This window comes from Cervus canadensis, chromosome 29 (assembly GCF_019320065.1).
Source record: "Cervus canadensis isolate Bull #8, Minnesota chromosome 29, ASM1932006v1, whole genome shotgun sequence".
NCBI classification, from domain to species: Eukaryota; Metazoa; Chordata; class Mammalia; order Artiodactyla; family Cervidae; genus Cervus; species Cervus canadensis.
Window position 1 is genome coordinate 32,362,154 of NC_057414.1, and position 16,768 is coordinate 32,378,921.

At 44.5% G+C, this 16,768-nt stretch overlaps 1 protein-coding gene across 6 annotated transcripts in view; it reads right to left on the bottom strand.

Moving 5' to 3' along the window:
- Window positions 1-16,768, bottom strand: part of NTM (neurotrimin) — a 1,022,340-nt gene that overhangs the window by 20,472 nt on the left and 985,100 nt on the right. For all 6 annotated transcript variants that reach the window (XM_043452247.1, XM_043452249.1, XM_043452245.1 and 3 more), the window contains 2 exons: window positions 4,486-4,620; window positions 2,531-2,651 (listed from right to left, as the gene is read on the bottom strand). In XM_043452247.1, coding sequence (XP_043308182.1) covers window positions 2,531-2,651; window positions 4,486-4,620 — 256 coding nt within the window. The remainder of the gene's footprint in view (window positions 1-2,530; window positions 2,652-4,485; window positions 4,621-16,768) is intronic.

A 16,768-nucleotide genomic window follows, 5' to 3' on the forward strand; every position in this document is an offset into this window, starting at 1 on the left:
AAACTGAGTGGAATGAACGAAAGGAGAGAAAAGGAGCTGCCTCAAGAAGGGCTCAGACAGAGGACTCACAGCCGCCTGAGCCCAGGGCTCCGAAAGCCCCCTGCCCACGGAGATGCTGCCAGTCGGGCTCTGTCGTCCTGGGTGAAGCCCGCAGCCCCGTCCCTGGGGCACAGTGGCCGTGCAGAGCTGAGCTCGCCCTCTGTGTGCCCACCATTGGCCACTTCTGCCTGAGGGCTAATCTTTCCTCCACATCTTTTAAGATTTTGTTTCCTCCACATTTAGCTTGCATTTTTCATCCCATCAAAGATTAGAAAGACAGGATGTAGCTGATTAACTTCCTTGAAGATCTAACCCACTGAAAGTTCAGGAATTTACCCTGGAGCTCAACAGATTTTTGGCTTTTTGCTATGTTTTCTGATATTGGACTTTCATGCTTCAGTTTTCTTCTTAGTATAAAAGAAAAGATAAAATAGATGGAGAAAGCAAGCAGGATTTTGAAGAAAGAAACCCACATTTATTTATTGGGAAAATACTATTCCTTTCTGCTTGATTATGAATTCTTGGGCAAAAGGAGAAAAGCCAGTTGTTTCTTCTAATCTCTTTCTGAGTCTGCTTTTACTCATTCTTTCTCAGTGCACGCATCTACAAAATGGGCTAGATGAATACAGTGCACCCAAGTTGCTGCCAGAATTGGTGCTTCAGAACAAAAAAGTAGTGCTTCTCACTTGGAAGGATTATAACGAGCCTCTGACTAAGTGATTTGGTTGTAAACCAAGTTCAGAGGATAATGCAGAGACTAGAGGGGCTCTTGGTGCTGACTGGCCTTTTTTTAAAAAATTAATTTAAAAAATTCTTGGCTGCCCTGTGTGGCATGTGGGATCTTAATTCCCAGACTAGGGGTCAACTCTGCATGCCCTGCAAGGGAAGCAGAGTCCTAACCACTGGACCACCAGGGAAATCCCTAACTTTGTATTTTATTGAAGAATAGTTGATTTACAGTGTCACGTTAACTTCAAGTGTACTGCAAAGTGAGTTAGTTATACATTCATATATATATGTGTGTGTGTGTGTGTATATTCTTTTGCAGATTCTCTCCCCTTATAGGTTATTCAAATGTTGAATATAGTCCCCTGTACTATTATACAGCAGGTCCTCCCCTTGTTGATTATCTCTTTTATATATATATATATATACATATATATATATAACAGTAGTGTGTATCTGTGAATCCCAAACTCCTAATGTATCTCTCTACCTCCCTGCCCGCTGTGGTAAGCACGTTTGATTTCTATGTCTATGAGTTTGTTTCTATCTTGTAAATAAGTTCATTTGCCATATTTTAGATTCCATATATAAGTGATGGTATATGGTATTTGTCTTTTTGTTTCACCTCACTCACTATGATAATCTCCAGGTCCATCCAAGTTGCTGTAAACGGCATTATTTCATTCTGTTTTATGACTGAGTAATATTCCATTGTATATACGCACCGTATCTTCTTTATCCATTCATCTGTCAGTGGGCACACAGGTTGCTTCCACATCTTGGCTATTGCACCAAGCATTGCCTTGAACACTGGCCTCTTAAGTAAAGGACTTCAGGCGCTGGGGATGTTGACTCCTGTGGGCAGCAGCTGGGTTGCTCTCAATCTGCGTCTTGGCCTGGAGCTGCTCACCCTCTCTCCTTCCCAAAGTTGCCCTTTTTTTTTGCTTTTTCCTCAGCTTCTCAGGCTCTCCGACTCCTTCCCCCAGCTACACCCCACATACACCTCAGGACTCTGCATTGCCCCCTCCCTGTTCTCACCAAGTTGTGTTCTGACCGTGGACAGCTCTTGCCCATCAATTGCTGATCATCCACCTTAAAATAGCTCTTTGATGGCAGTAATTGCCTGGCTTTCGGAGCTGCTGAACCCTTTGCTAACGCGCCATGTGATAACTCCTCGCGGTGACAAACTTCAGTGAATCAGGGCAAACATCCGGACGGCGGCTGCGACAATAGGAGGGGACGGGGAGGCCCTTGTCTTTTCTCCCGCCGTGAGAGTACAGGCTCTACTCACAGCGAGGCCAAGTCGGGTCACGGACACGTTCCTGCACCACTGAGTGTGTCTGCAATGGAACCACAGTCCTCGGCCACAGCTAACTCAGCACCGGGAGCACTCCTGACGCCTTCATGCAAGCCTGAGAATGCGTTAAAAATAGCTGCGGGCAGAACACATTATTTCCCAGGCCTATAAAAAATTCACAGGCTTTCCAGGGCTCCTGGTGGTCTTTCCTTGGACAGTCCATTTTCCTAAAGAAATAGTTTTTCTTAGGCTCCTTGACTGGCGAGTGATAGTTCTGCATGGCGGCATTACAAACACAGCTGAAGTTCATTCACATCAAGAAGAGACTGGTCTGGGTACTGTTTCTCCTTCACAGGCAGGAGGCATTCAAGAGAGGACTTTGTAGGAATCCATTTGTGTCCATGTGGAACCAGGGACCTGGAAGAGCTTCCTTCTTTTTGGGGGAGGGAGAGGGGGAGGGAGTCTTACCTTTTGTCATCCTTGTACCACTGGAATTCTGCCGAGGGAACCGCGGAGGCTTCGCACTGCAGGGTCCCCTTCTGTCCCACAGGCATGCCGGTCCCCTTAGCTTCTGAAATGTATGGAGGATCTACAAAGAGAGGACATTCAACAGCATCTCAAATGCCTCCCTCGATCTGTTTTCCAGGCCCCACTCTAACTCTGGTCTCCACGAAGTGCTGGAGAAGGAAGCCATCCTGTATCACCAAGGAAAGGCTCGCATGCACTGTCTCTGCTTCCCTCTGGACACCAGTGGAATGAGCAGGCATTGAGGCCTATTTCCTGTTTAAACTTTTCCACTTTCCTACGATATAGCCAACCCCATCCACCATATGCCCCATGGCTTGACAGTACCTTTAATCTAGCCCTATAGGTTTTCTGCACACCAGGTTTTTGCCAGAGTATATAAGCTTGAACTATTCAATTCCCATCAAAAACTCAGTTGCAAGAAATAATAGTCACAGAGAATTGCCTGGGGGATATACAGATCCGTCATTCTTGGAGGTGTTCTACCCTGGACGCTTGAATCCAGCCAGAACAACTTTACCTAAGTATTCAGCCTGCTTTCACTCCAAGTCTCTGCCAAACCACCCTTGTCAATGCCGACAGTTGCACTGAAATGCATTATGAAAAAGAGCCACAGCCAACCATTGCATGACCGTTGCAAGTGATGCTTGTTGTGCTCTATTTATAGGGACCTTAAGGTGAAATTATTTTTCAAGTCTCAGCACCAGAAAAAAGCAGTGCTTCTCTGAAGCAACAAATTCACTTTTATCTTATGGACATGAACCTCAAACCAAATGATGTTTCCTATCTTTGGTTTAGCACTTTGAAGCCAAATCCTGGACCCGCATCTGACCACCTCAGGCTATAAACTTCATGTGCTGATTTACAAATAGATTTCTCTTATTTCTCTACATAGGTTTTCCCCTTCTCTTACATCTCCTTACTCTTTAGGTTATGTCACTTTAAAAGGAAATTGTGGTAGGGTACAAAAATGGCATGATTGCTTCACCTGTTTCCTTGATTCGTCAAGTGCTTTGTGTTAATTAGGCTCAAATTGTAACAGAAACCAACATATTAAAGTGAAGGAGTAAATATCAAACCAAGGTATTCTTCCTCTGTGTCCAACCCCACCCAAGTTTGGAAGGAGAAACTCTTCTTGTCTGCTGGTTTAACTCTTGGGTTCTATTCTGTCCTAAGAGCATCTGAAAGTAGCACATCTGGGAAAACTTTCCGAATGTCCTAGAGACCCGAGTCAGGGTACCTAATGAGGAACCTAGAGAGAATGCATGAGGGAGCGGGGACATTGAGCAGCATCGATGTCAGAGAGAATTTGGATGGTGAAGGAAGAGGAGGGGTCCAGAGAAGTGGCCTCCAGCTTTTGGGGTTCAGTACCTCTATTAGCAAAAATCAGGTATGAGATATACCCTCTCACATCAGATATGTGTATGTTTATCTATTTATAATTCAATTGTGAATGTATACCATGTCCATCAACATAATTAGAAGAGGATGAGATAACATAAGTATATATAAACATAAATTATAACACTTCTTCCATACACATGCTTTTCATTTTTGCTCCCTATTAAGGAGATGACTGTCCAGAGAATGAGAAGCTTGGTGACATTATGAGTAAAAATTGGGATTCAAAGACAAGCTTGTATAAATTATGCATTGGATGCGATGTAATGATCTTTTAGGGACTCTAAGTCAAGTTTTGGATTATATAAAATTATTTTCAGCTCCCATTTATTTTCTTTAAGAGCTTAGAATCGTTGCTCTTGAAAGCAGAAAATGGCCAGCGAGGCTGCACCATTTCCCGCCCCGTGTCAGGGCTGACAGTGTGGTCCAGCTCTCTCTTTGGCCAGGAGGGCAGCACCTCCTGAAGGTGCTGGGTGGGGGCGCCTGAGACCACTTACAGTTCACGGTGACCTTGACTCTCCGCACCACTGGGGCCGCCACGTCGTTGGAGGCACTGCACTCGTAGTCCCCCGACTGCTCCCGGGTGATGCCCTGGATTTCCAAATATTCGTCTTCACTCACAAAGCCCACAGCTGCAGGAGAAGGGGTGAGGAAATAGGAAGAAAAACAACAAAGGCACAAACTTAGCAAACCAAGTGTGGAGTGGTTGTGTCTGCAGAGCATCGTGCTTAGGCTCAGTCCAGATTCTCAGGATGGACTCCAGCTCTCCTGCCTGCCTCCCTTCTACCTCTTACATCACTAGCTTGTCCTCGGTTCCCCAGTGGACCAGGTACAATGTTTGTGCTCCTACCTGGACCAAGCACAGAGTCTGGAGAATTACTGGTCCTCAATAAGTGATGAATAATGTCAATGTTCACCCTCCCCGAATCTCACCAAGCAGTCAGGCTCTGGGTCTGAGATAGGGACCCCCATCCCACCCCTCTAGGTCACCACAGAGCACACCGGGATGTCTGGAGGAACAAATGATAAACCGATTACAAGAAAGTGCTTTGAAGCCCACTTTGAAAGCACTACACACTTGTGGCTTTTCAAACCCTCTTTGAAAGCACTATACAGTTACCCTATGATTTGCCTGGAGGTCCAGACTCAGAGGATCAGGGCTCTGTTAACACAGTGTGGGGGGCCCATTCTGAGGGGAAGGGAAGAGGCACAGTCCTTCCCCCAGGGCATAAAACCTCTCCATAATGCTGCCTGTATCTGTGATGCAGAAAATAAATATGACAATTAAAAGAAACTGATGTCATACAAAGAATTATGTGTGTGGTATGTAAATAAGGAGAAGAGGGCATCAGAGGATGAGATGGCTGGATGGCATCACCGATGCAATTGACATGAACTTGGGCAAACTCCGGGAGTTGGTGATGGACGGGGAGGCCTGGCGCGCTGCAGTCCATGGGGTCGCAAAAAGTCAGACACGACTGGGCGCCTGAACAACAATAACGACATGTAAACAATGCTTATATTTGTTCTGTGACGTTGCTAAGATCACCATTTTTATAACGGTAATAGTAGGGGTGATGACAATGACACAGAAGACAATAGCTCTCGTACACAGAAGGACCACTGCCTGCCCAGAGTGGCCGGCACTCCTGGGTCTTGATAAGTCTGTCATCATCCAGACCTAGTCCAACCTGAGCATCCCCCAGCTGTCTTTCTGCCTATGGAAGCTGTAGTATACACGGACAGGAGCTCCCCTGCCTGTACTACCTGCAGATAGCATCTGTCACAGCAGGCAAGCAAGAGTCAATCAATTCACAGGAAGAGTCAAGAACATGCTGAAAGTAGCAAGCAGGGCCCCAAAGTCCAGAATCTGAGAAGACAGTCAACATTAGCCCATAGAGACACATGGTCCCCACCAGTAAGCGCAGTGGCCTTAATTGTCTCACTGCTCCCTAAGCATCTTTAGGGGAAAGAGCACTAACCTTGAACTGATGAAGGGTGGAGGAAACGTGGAGGAGAGGCTTAAATGAAGAGCTTGTGCTTCCTTTTACATTGTCGTTGTTTATTTGTACCCACCGTGAGCCTACATTTGTCAGATCTTCCCCGCTAGATGCTGTAATTACTGTGCAGAGCATCGCGGACACTAGTGTCACACTTGATATTCCCATTAATTTTAAATGGTGGTCCTTGGTACATATGTGTGGCAATTGGTGTCATATTTTAATTAGGCTTGCCCTACACCATCTGAAATTAATAATAGCTCAAATTACCAGTGTAATTTATAAATTAACAGTGCCATAGCATTAGGAGATAAATTAGCTTTGGACAGCTGTTTCTGGACTGAGTTCCAGCGTCAGGACAGTGGCTGGTAGGACCTCAGATCTCCTGGGAGGCTGTGATGACACCATCAAAGCAAGGAAACAAAACGGCGCAGGGTTCCCAGGTCCCTTGTTCTGTCCAACCACAAAGCATGCTTCTGGTTTAATGCTACCAATCAAACAGGTTCTTGTGTGACCACAGTAAGACTTACAGGAACCAAACTCCAATGAACTTGTTATAGGAACATCCAAACGGAGAAGTTGAGGCAGAGAGGGGGATATTGCCACAGGGTGAAATGCAAGGATGTAAATAAAAGGGCAATCATAGTAAAAAAAAAAAAAAAAATTCTCATGTTTTTTGTGAGAACATTGCGCTACTGTATGTGAAATTTACAATATTAATATCAGGCAATTTTATGTAGGGAAGGAAGTTTGATAGTTTAAGATTTGGGCAAAGTGTGCATTTCCTACTGATCTACATCTGTACTACTAGAGGAAGAGAATTACACTAATGTCATCCTTCAAAAACCAAGGAAGCTTAATTTTACTAACCTGTGTTCTCCAGAACAAATGTAGAATTAGAGAAAAAGTACAGTCACTGAATTTGTTACAATATTGCTTCCCTTGCATGTTTTGGTTTTTTGGCCTCGAGGCACGCGGGATCTTAACTCCCTGACCAGTGACTGAGCCCACACCCCATGCATTGGACGACTCTGCACTGGAAGGCAAAGTCTTAACCACTGGATTGTCAGCGAAGTCCCTACAGTTCAGTTTAGTTCAGTTGCTCAGTTGTGTCCGACTCTTTGCGACCCCAAGTACTGCAGCACGCCAGGCTTCCCTGTCCATTACCAACTCCTGAAGCTTGCTCAAACTCATGTCCATCGAGTCAGTGATGCCATCCAACCATCTCATCTTCTGTTGTTTCCCTTCTCTTCCTGCCTTCAATCTTTCCCAGCATCAGGGTTTTTTCCAATGAGTCACTTCTTCGCATCAGGTGGCCAAAGTATTGGAGTTTTGTCTTCAGCATCAATCCTTCCAATGAATATGCAGGACTGATTTCCTTTAGGATGGACTGGTTGGATCTCCTCACAGTCCAAGGGACTCTCAAGAGTCTTCTCCAACACCACAGTTTGAAAGCATCAGTCCTTTGGTGCTCAGCTTTCTTTATAGTCCAACTCTCACATCCACACATGACTACTGGAATAAATATAGCCTTGACTAGACAGACCTTTGTTTGCAAAGTAATATCTCTGCTTTTTAATATGCTGTCCAGGTTAGCCATAGCTTTTCTTTCAAGGAGCAAGTGTCCTTTAATTTCATGGCTGAAGTCACCATTTGCAGTGATTTTAGAGCCTAAGAAAATAAAATCTGTCACTATTTCCATTGTTTCCCCATCTATTTGCCATGAAGTGACAGGACTGGATGCCATGATATTATTTTTTTTTTTTAATGTTGTGTTTTAAACCAGTTTTTCACTCTCCTCTTTCACTTTCATCAAGAGTCTCTTCAATTCCTCTTCAATTTCTGCCATAAGGGTGGTGTCATCTGTGTATCTGAAGTTATTGATATTTCTCCCAGCAATCTTGATTCCAGATTGTGCTTCATCCAACTCGGCATTTTGCATGATGCACTCTGCATGTAAGTTAAATAAATAGGGTGACAATAAACAGCCTTGATGTACTCCTTACCCAATTTGGAACCAGTCTGTTGTTCTATGTCCAGTTCTAACTGTTGCTTCTTGACCTACATACAGATTTCTCAGGAGGCAGGTCAGGTGGTCTGGTATTCCCATCTCTTGAAGAATTGTCCACAGTTTTTTGTGATCTACACAGTCAAAGGCTTTGGCGTAATCAATAAAGCAGAAGTCCCTACACTTCCTGATTAAATTGGGTAAGGCATATGAAAATTAATATGCATAGATTAAAATGCTTTATACATTTTAGCTTTCATTGTCATATTTTTCATCTTTCTCCCCAAATACTTTTTCTCAATTAGAAGCAAAAATATCAAAACCAGAGAGAAAGCTAGTATATATACATATATGGGTTTCCGAGGTGGCTCAGTGGTAAAGAACCTATCTGCCGATGAAGAGGACACAGATTCGATCCCTGGTCCAGGAAGATCCCCTGGAGAAGGAAATGACAAACCCACTCTGGTATTTTTACCTGGAAATCCAATGGACAGAGGAGCCTGACAGGCTACAGTCCATGGGGTCGAAAAGACTCAGAGACGACTTAGTGACTAAACATATATACATATACATACAAAACAAATAAAACTCTGAATCACCAGAAATGAGGTAACTATCAGTATTACTTAAACAAGCAAACAGAAAAGAAAAAAAAAAAAAAAAAAAAAACACTTAACTGAAATCTGGATTTATAGAGTTAATGATTCAAGGAAAGTTTTCTTTTAGTAGCATCTGTGCTCTGGCTATGAAATGATCAGTGCTTTGTTGCTCGAATGGATAACTTATAAAAATATTGGAAGAAAGACAAAAAGAAAACAGACCCACAGAGGCAGGACAGAAGCTGAGGTCAGTAGAACTGTATAGAATCATGGTTTGAATAGAGAAGTTTAGTTGCCAGTCATACCTACGAAATCAGAATCTCCTGGGATGAGGAGTCTTAAAAATTCTCATGTATACTCAACGTTGGGAATTAGGGATTTAGGTCAATCCTGTATTTTGTTATGTGGGAAACTGAAGCTTAAAGGAGTCCAGGATCACATGTGTGGACAGAGGCAGCACACTAGGTCACAGGATGCCCCCACACCTGTTAATCCCGCAGCGATGAGTGTTTTCTAAGGGTGGGTTTATGTCTTGTTCACTGGTTTTATTTCCCATGTAATTGAAGTTCTTTAACAGCAGGGGCCATGTCTTGGGCATTTCTGGCTTTCAAGGCACTCAGGATGTAGTTTACATAATTGGAAGTTTGTCAACCTCTTTTTTCTTTTTATTTATTGCTTCTATGTTATTAATTTTATTTTAATTGGAGAATAATTGTTTTATAATGTTGCATCAGTTTCCACTGTACACAACGTGAATCAGCTATGCTGTGCTGTGCCTCATCGCGCAGTCCTGTCCGACTCTTTGTGACCCCATGGACTGTAGCCCACCAGGCTCCTCTGTCCATGGGGATTCTCCAGGCAAGAATACTAGAGCGGGTTGCCATATGCTCCTTCAGGGGACCTTCCCAACCCAGGGATTGAACCTGGGTCTCCCACATCACAGGTGGTGGATTCTTTACCATCTGAGCCACCAGTGAAGCCCAAGAATACTGGAATGGATAGCCTGTCCCTTCACCAGGGTATCTTCCTGACCCAGGAGTCAGCTTTAAGTATACATATATCCCCTCCCTCTGGAGCCTCCCTCCCACCCTTCTCCTACCCCACCCCTCGAGGTCATCACAGAGCCGCGTGCTCAGTTCCCTGATCTGTACGGCAGCCTTCCACTAGCTATTTATTTTACACATGGCAGTGTGTATGTGTCAACACTACTTTCCCAGCTCATCCCACCCTCCCCTCCCCCCACTGTCTATAAGTCTGTCCTCAACATTCGCATTTCTATTTCTGTCCTAAAAGTAGGTTCATCCAAACCATTTTTCTAGTCTCCATTTTTATGCATTAATATATATACCTGCTTTTTTCTTTCTGACTGACTTCACTCTGTACAGCAGGATCTGGGTCCATCCACATCTCTACAAATGACTCAAGTTTGCTCCTTTTTTATGGCTGAACAATATTCCAATGTATATATGGATCATATCATCCTTATCCATTCACTCTGTTCCCAAACAGCACCACCTTTGGTCATTATTCCTGGCAAAATATTTGTATTTCCCGACTTTAAAAAATATCATCACCACTAGTGTTCTAACAATAGTCTTTCTTTAAATATGTGATTTTAAAAGTTTTATCGAGTGTTTAGTATAATTTATATTTAATCTTGGGGCTGATTATTTCCTTGGGCGATGCATCCTTAATTTAAAAATGGAGATCAATGAGGAATTGTGATTTATCTAACAGAATTCGTTTTGCAACCAACTTTTCAGGAACAGAACTATTTCATTAAGCAGACTCTGACAATCTAAGCAGGGGAAGGAAGCAAATTGGAAACATGATAATTTCATTTCCTGAAGCTCCAAAGAAGCTTCATACTCTTCGGAGGACTTAAGCTCAGAAGTTTATAAGCCATGGAAGGATGAAAACTGCCCTGTGTAAGTAACACTCCTTTGGAAAAGAAACCCCAAGTTTCTGAGTTCATAGATTGGGCTTTGAAATCTGTATAACTGAAAATAATAATAGCCACGGTTATCATTTTTATCTCACCCGAGAAACACTTGTCAAGGAGAACAGCTGTAGCTATTGGAGAGGAGAAGGCACAGCTGTCTCCTTGCTTAATATTTTTATGGCATAAATATGAGTTGAAATAAAAAAATCACTGGACCTCAGAAACTAAGAGAAAAAAAGAGCACAGAATTCTAGAATTCCAAATTTGGAATCGTTTAAAAAATTATTTCAAATTCTGTGACTAGCCTAGTCTTAGACTTGTCTAGTCCTAGATTCATCTTCTAGGTTTGTCTGAAAGTGAAAGTCACTCAGTCGTGTCTGACTGTTTGCAACCCCATGGACTACACAGTACCTGGAATTCTCCAGGCCAGAATACTGGAGTAGGTAGCGGTTCCCTTCTCAAGGGGATCTTCCCAACCCAGGGATTGATCCCAGGTCTCCTGCAGGCAGATTCTTCACCGGCTGAGCCACCAGGGAAAACCCACCAGGGAAGATTCGTCTAGTCCTAAACTAGTCCTCTAGACTCTGGTTCCCTCCTCCCTTTTGATTTGCATCAGGAAGTTCCTGTTCAATGCAGACTGGGCTTTGGGGAGAGCTGGGGACAGGTAAGAGGGTGTCCCTCCAAGGTGTCTTGATTTTGAGCTGAGCAGTGCTGGAAGTTTTGTGCTTTGATGGAGGAAGCCATGGTTTTGCTCAGGTGCTGGGAGGTCTGGCCCACAAACACATGGTGATAGAAGCATGGTTAGTATCTTCAACAGCAGCCCTCGAAAGCCAGAGGACTCGTTTGAGGTTTGAGGGAGGAAGTGGTGAGGGCGGAACTAGAGAAGATGTGTTCAGGGAAGACATTAGAGGTGGGTGAGGGTGTTGTGAGATCCAGAGTCAGCAGCTGCCGATGGAGCAAGGAAGCCCTCCTCATCCCCTTCCACCACTCCTGCTGAGAACTCAGAGCAGCCTGGGGCTCCCAGGCCTCAGCCAAAAACCCTTATAGCAGACCCTCACTCTACCTCAGCCTGAAGAGGCAGTGGTGGGGGGGCTGCATTGGAGGGGTCCTCCGAGAACTAACAAGAGGTAAAGCTGGGGTTTCTCGGCATGGAGATGGGCCCTCAGGGCGATCTTAACCTGGTGCTGGAGGAATCCTGGGGCTGTGGGATCAGGCTGGGGGCTCGTGGGCTCCAGACAAAAGCCACATCTGCTGTGACAGGGCGAGATGACCAGTGTCAAAAGTCATTTCTAAATATTAATACAATGTTTGTTCCTGCTGAGCAACTGACACAGGAGAGCTTCCGAAGAACTGGTATTCAGCTGGAGCAAAATGGTTGAAGTGTTGATCTCAGCTCTTAGCCCCACTGGCCTTCAGCCGCACTGTGGGCAGGGGTGAGTTCCCATGTCTGCACATTGGCCCCCGCAGTCATCCTAGCTGATGACTCACTCTGCATTCTTCTGATTCCTCTTCTTTAAAATGGGAAAATGACACCAACGTACAGGGTGGTTGTGAGTATTCAATAAGTATAGTAAAGTACTCAGCATATGGTAACCTCTGAACAACCGGCAGCTCTCATGATTACCCTTACTGACCCACAACTGATATGAGCATACTATAGTACTCCAGATCCTTGATACAGGAGCATCTCGATGTGAAAATGAAAGAATAATCAGATCTCTGCTTTTCCAGGGGGACTGAATCATAATAACTTTACAAACGATTTACCACAGATCCTGGGACTAGAAAGTTCTACTCTGTTCTCTTAAATTAGGAGATTTTGATTTAGAAAATCAAAGTCTTGATTGATTGATTTACAAGGGTTACAATTCCTGGGGATCCTTTCTTCTAAGAAGGCAGGTGCAGCTGTATAGCCCATGTGAGACCAACTGGGGGCTTGAGAAGTATCTCTAATTTCACAGCTAAGAACACAAGAACATACATATATATATGTAGATGCATGCTAAGTTGCTTCAGGCGTGTCTTACTCTTTTCCACCCTATGGACTGTAGCCTGCCAGGCTCCTCTGTCCATGGGATTCTCCAGGCAAGAATACTGGAGTAGGTTGCCATTTCCTTCTCCAGGGCATTTTCCCAACCTAGGGACCAAATCCCCACCCCTTACATCTCTTGCACTGGCAATTACCATGTTGGAGATTACTAACATAGCCACATGGGAAGCGCCCCCACCCCACCAACATATGTGTGTGTGTGTGTGTGTATATATATATATTCATACATACATACACACACATATGCACACATTAGAGGCTTCCCAGGTGGCTCAGTGGTAAAGAACCTGCCTGCTAATACAGGAGACCCAGGAGACATGGGTTCAGTCTTCCTGGGTTGGAAAGATCCCCTGGAGGAGGAAATGGCAACCCACTTCAGTACTCTTGCCTGGAAAATCCCATGGACAGAGGCACCTGGTGGGGCTCAGTCCTTGGGGTCACAAAGAGTCAGACATGACTGAGCATGCGCATGTGCGCACGCACACACACACACACACACACATATACACACGTATGTATTTTTCTTGACCTTTCCTTTGGATGCAGATAGCTTGGCTGGTAGAAAGGAGAGTCTAACAATCTCTCTAAGAATGCGTGAATGTCAAAGATCTCTTCAGGGAAAAGTTCTGAATTTTTCCTGCTCTTGCGCTGAGGTACAGCTTCAAACACAGAACATTATGCATCAAACGTTATGCATCAAACACAGAACGTTATGCATCAAACACAGGGGCCAGTGCTGGGGAGTGGGGTGGGATGAGTTTTCCAGAGTCTCTGGTTCCCATTACAGGAGAGGAACCCTCCCTAAACACACCCGCATTGGTTGCTGGGGAGGAGCTGCAGTCCCCGCCCATGCCTGCCTGCCAGGCTAGAGTCATCACTACTGCCGGTGGACTTCTTAGACCTGGAAACATCTCATTTCCCACAGCATCCCCACTCAGATGACGGAGTCTCCCAAACCTTCAAATTAACCTCTTAAACTGATTCCATCATAAAGCAGTAATCATAAATCCAATTAAATTTACATAAACTGATTCAACTGTAAATTGCACGACTATCTCTCAACCTATTGATCTATCTACTTATCTATGTACCATCCATCTAACTACATATCTATCATCTATATACCTATCAATCTATCTGCATACCTACCTATCTAGATATAAAGGTAACAGCAAAACATATATTAAGAACTCTTGTGACAGTTGAAACCAAGTGTATGTTTGTGAAAACATATGAATATGCATACATGAAATATATTTTATGGATATATAAAAAGAAAAGGGAATTCCCTTAATTTTTAAAGTGGGACACTTTCTGGGAATCATCTTTACATTTGTGTTGAGAAGGAGCTGCAAACAAAACACAATTATATGAAAGTGACCCCTTTGCACTCCACCGCACCAGGTCCCATATATCTCTGAGACCCATCCCTTCCTTTAACAACAAGCTGTTTTTGGAGACCCAGCTCCAGCAACTGGTTGGGCTCTTGGAGTTGTGTGCCCCTCTGCTGCCTGCCTTTTCACGAGGAACCCCAGCTCAGGTTTGCATGCAAACCGTCTATTACGGGGGATGGTTTCAAAGTCAGAAAATGCACAGCTGGAGGTTTGGAGTTTGCAGCTTGATGTCTGGAACCTGGATGTTTGCAATGGTGCAGCTGATGGCTGCTAAAAAAAAAAAAAAAATTAAAAAAATAAGTGAAGGAATCAGCTTTTGATTTGTAAACTCAGCCAATTTGGTCTGAAAGACATTGATAGGGGATAAATATAGAACTCCGTAGTGTCATATTACCTCGAACGTCGGCTGTTTGCTTTCTCTTTTTCTAAATCCCTAGAGATATAAGCCAGGAATCAGGGCTGTGGGATTTGAAGTTGCTTTGAAAATCCTTGTCCAGATTAATTTAATGGATTTTTTAAAAAAGATTCTTAATGGGTTAAGGTCCCAGGCTCTATTATGCACACAAATGGTCAGAAGTCCACTTGCAGGGGGTCACTGCAGCCACCTCGCCCTGAGTTGCCTTGGGAAAGCAGGGCTGTCTGTGCTTTAGCCATGAAGATGATTTCCACACTAAGAGCAGGATTTTTATCTGAAAACTAGAGCTCCAACCCTAGGGGTTTCTGAAGCTACGGAAATGACATCATGCACGTATGCTTCTGTGTGTGTGCATGTGTGTTTTTAACAAAAGATCCTATTTCTTTCTGAAAAGAGGTCTAAAAGGAGTACCGAACCCAGAAAGATTCATATTGACCCCTCTATGGTCCTGTGGTTCATCTAACAGTGACTGCATGGAACCAAGTCTCTATCAACCTCCAGTCTTACAAAGAAAAATGAAAAAACTTCTTAAAATATAACCAATGATCGGAAGAAGGAATAACTCTAGGAGTAAAGCACAGCCTTGTGTATATGTTAAATATTTTGTAGAGGATGGAAAGTGAAGTAACTTATAAGTCATCCTTTTGAAGAACAGGCATGCAGATCTGAGCAGTGCTTTGTTCACTAAACAAGAGGAATTCTCCTCCCACCCAGACTTAGGAGGAAAGAAGTGTAGTGGGCAGGGTTCTGTTCCTTCCCCGAGACCCACGACCACTGGAGGCCAATGAGAGGCCTGCTGGACACGGAGGGAGCACTGGTGATGTACCAAGCAAACAGGCTGTGAAAACATCCCGCCTGGGGGAAGGGAGAGAGAAGAAAGCCCAGGATGGGATCAGATTTATAGTTAAAACAATCCAGTGAATAAATTCAGACCAGATCCTGAGAGGAAGCTGCAAGTGTCATCAATGCTGGAGCTGGAAAAGCCAGCCTGCACTTCCGGTTGACCCGGAGAGGAGATGGGGACACAGGCTACCCACAAGGGTAAGAGAAAGCCTGAGGATGTAGGATTATTTGGGTCCAGTGAGAAAGGGAGGCATGGTGAAAATCTTTGTTTACACTAGATTTGATTATAGGCTTTGAACATATTTAGGGCTTCCCTGGGGCTTCCCTGGGGCTTCCCTGGGGGCTCAGAGGATAAAGCGTCTGCCTCCAATGCGGGAAACCCGGGTTTGATCCCTGGGTCAGGAAGATCCCCTGGAGAAGGAAATGGCAACCCACTCCAGTATTCTTGCCTGGAGAATCCCATGGACAGAGGAGCTTGGTAGGCTACAGTCCACGGGGTCGCAAAGAGTTGGACACAACTAAGTGACTTCACTTTCACTTTCACTTTGTAGCTCAGCTGGTAAAGAATCCGCCTGCAATGCAGGAGACCCCAATTCAATTCCTGGGTCGGGAAGACCCACTGGAGAAGGGGTAGGCTACCCACTCCAGTATTCTCAGGCTTCCCTGGTGCCTCAGCTGGTAAAGAATCCGCCTGTAATGCAGGAGACCCCAATTCAATTCCTGGGTCAGGAAGATCCACTGGAGAAGGGGTAGGCTACCCACTCCAGTATTCTTGGGCTTCCCTGGTGCCTCAGCTGGTAAAGAAGCTGCCTGCAATGAGGAAGACCTGGGTTTGATCCCTGGGTTGGGAAGATCCCCTGGAAAAGGGATCGGCTACCCACTCCAGTATTCTGGCCTGAAGAATTCCACAGACTATGTGGCCCATGGGGTCGCAAAGAGTTGGACACGACTGAGCGAATTTCACTATCACTTTTGAATATATTTAACATAACATAATCATCTTTGCAAGTAGTTCTCAAAATCTACCCACCACCAAATCTACCTGCTACTGAATCACTGGCTGAGATGTGTGCACAACCTTGCCTGGCTGTCTGGGACCGCCTCCCTCCTCGGCTCCGAGTGGAACTCCACACACAGGTGGGCCTTCAACCCCGTCACGTAGAAGTGAAGAGAGGTGGAGGAAAAAGAGGAGCTTATTTACTCTTTCATCGGTTCCACTGCTAAGGTTTCCTTCCATCTCTCTTCATCTCACACAAAATCTAAACATAGGCATGCACACCTGCTTGCTGATGGAGCACAATGTAAGAAAACAAGACAACTATGATTTGTCAGGACAAACTCAGTGCTTCTGAGCCCTAATTATGGCTCTTTCTTTTAGGAATTACGCAGCCTTGAGTAAACTGCTGAGCCCCAGTTCCCTTGTTAGTGACACGTGGAAATGCTTTTATTCCTCCTTCCTAGGTTGGGTCTGAGAATTGTATGAGAGAAATTGAGCAAATTCTTTTTAGATCCTTCACAGAAGGATCTAA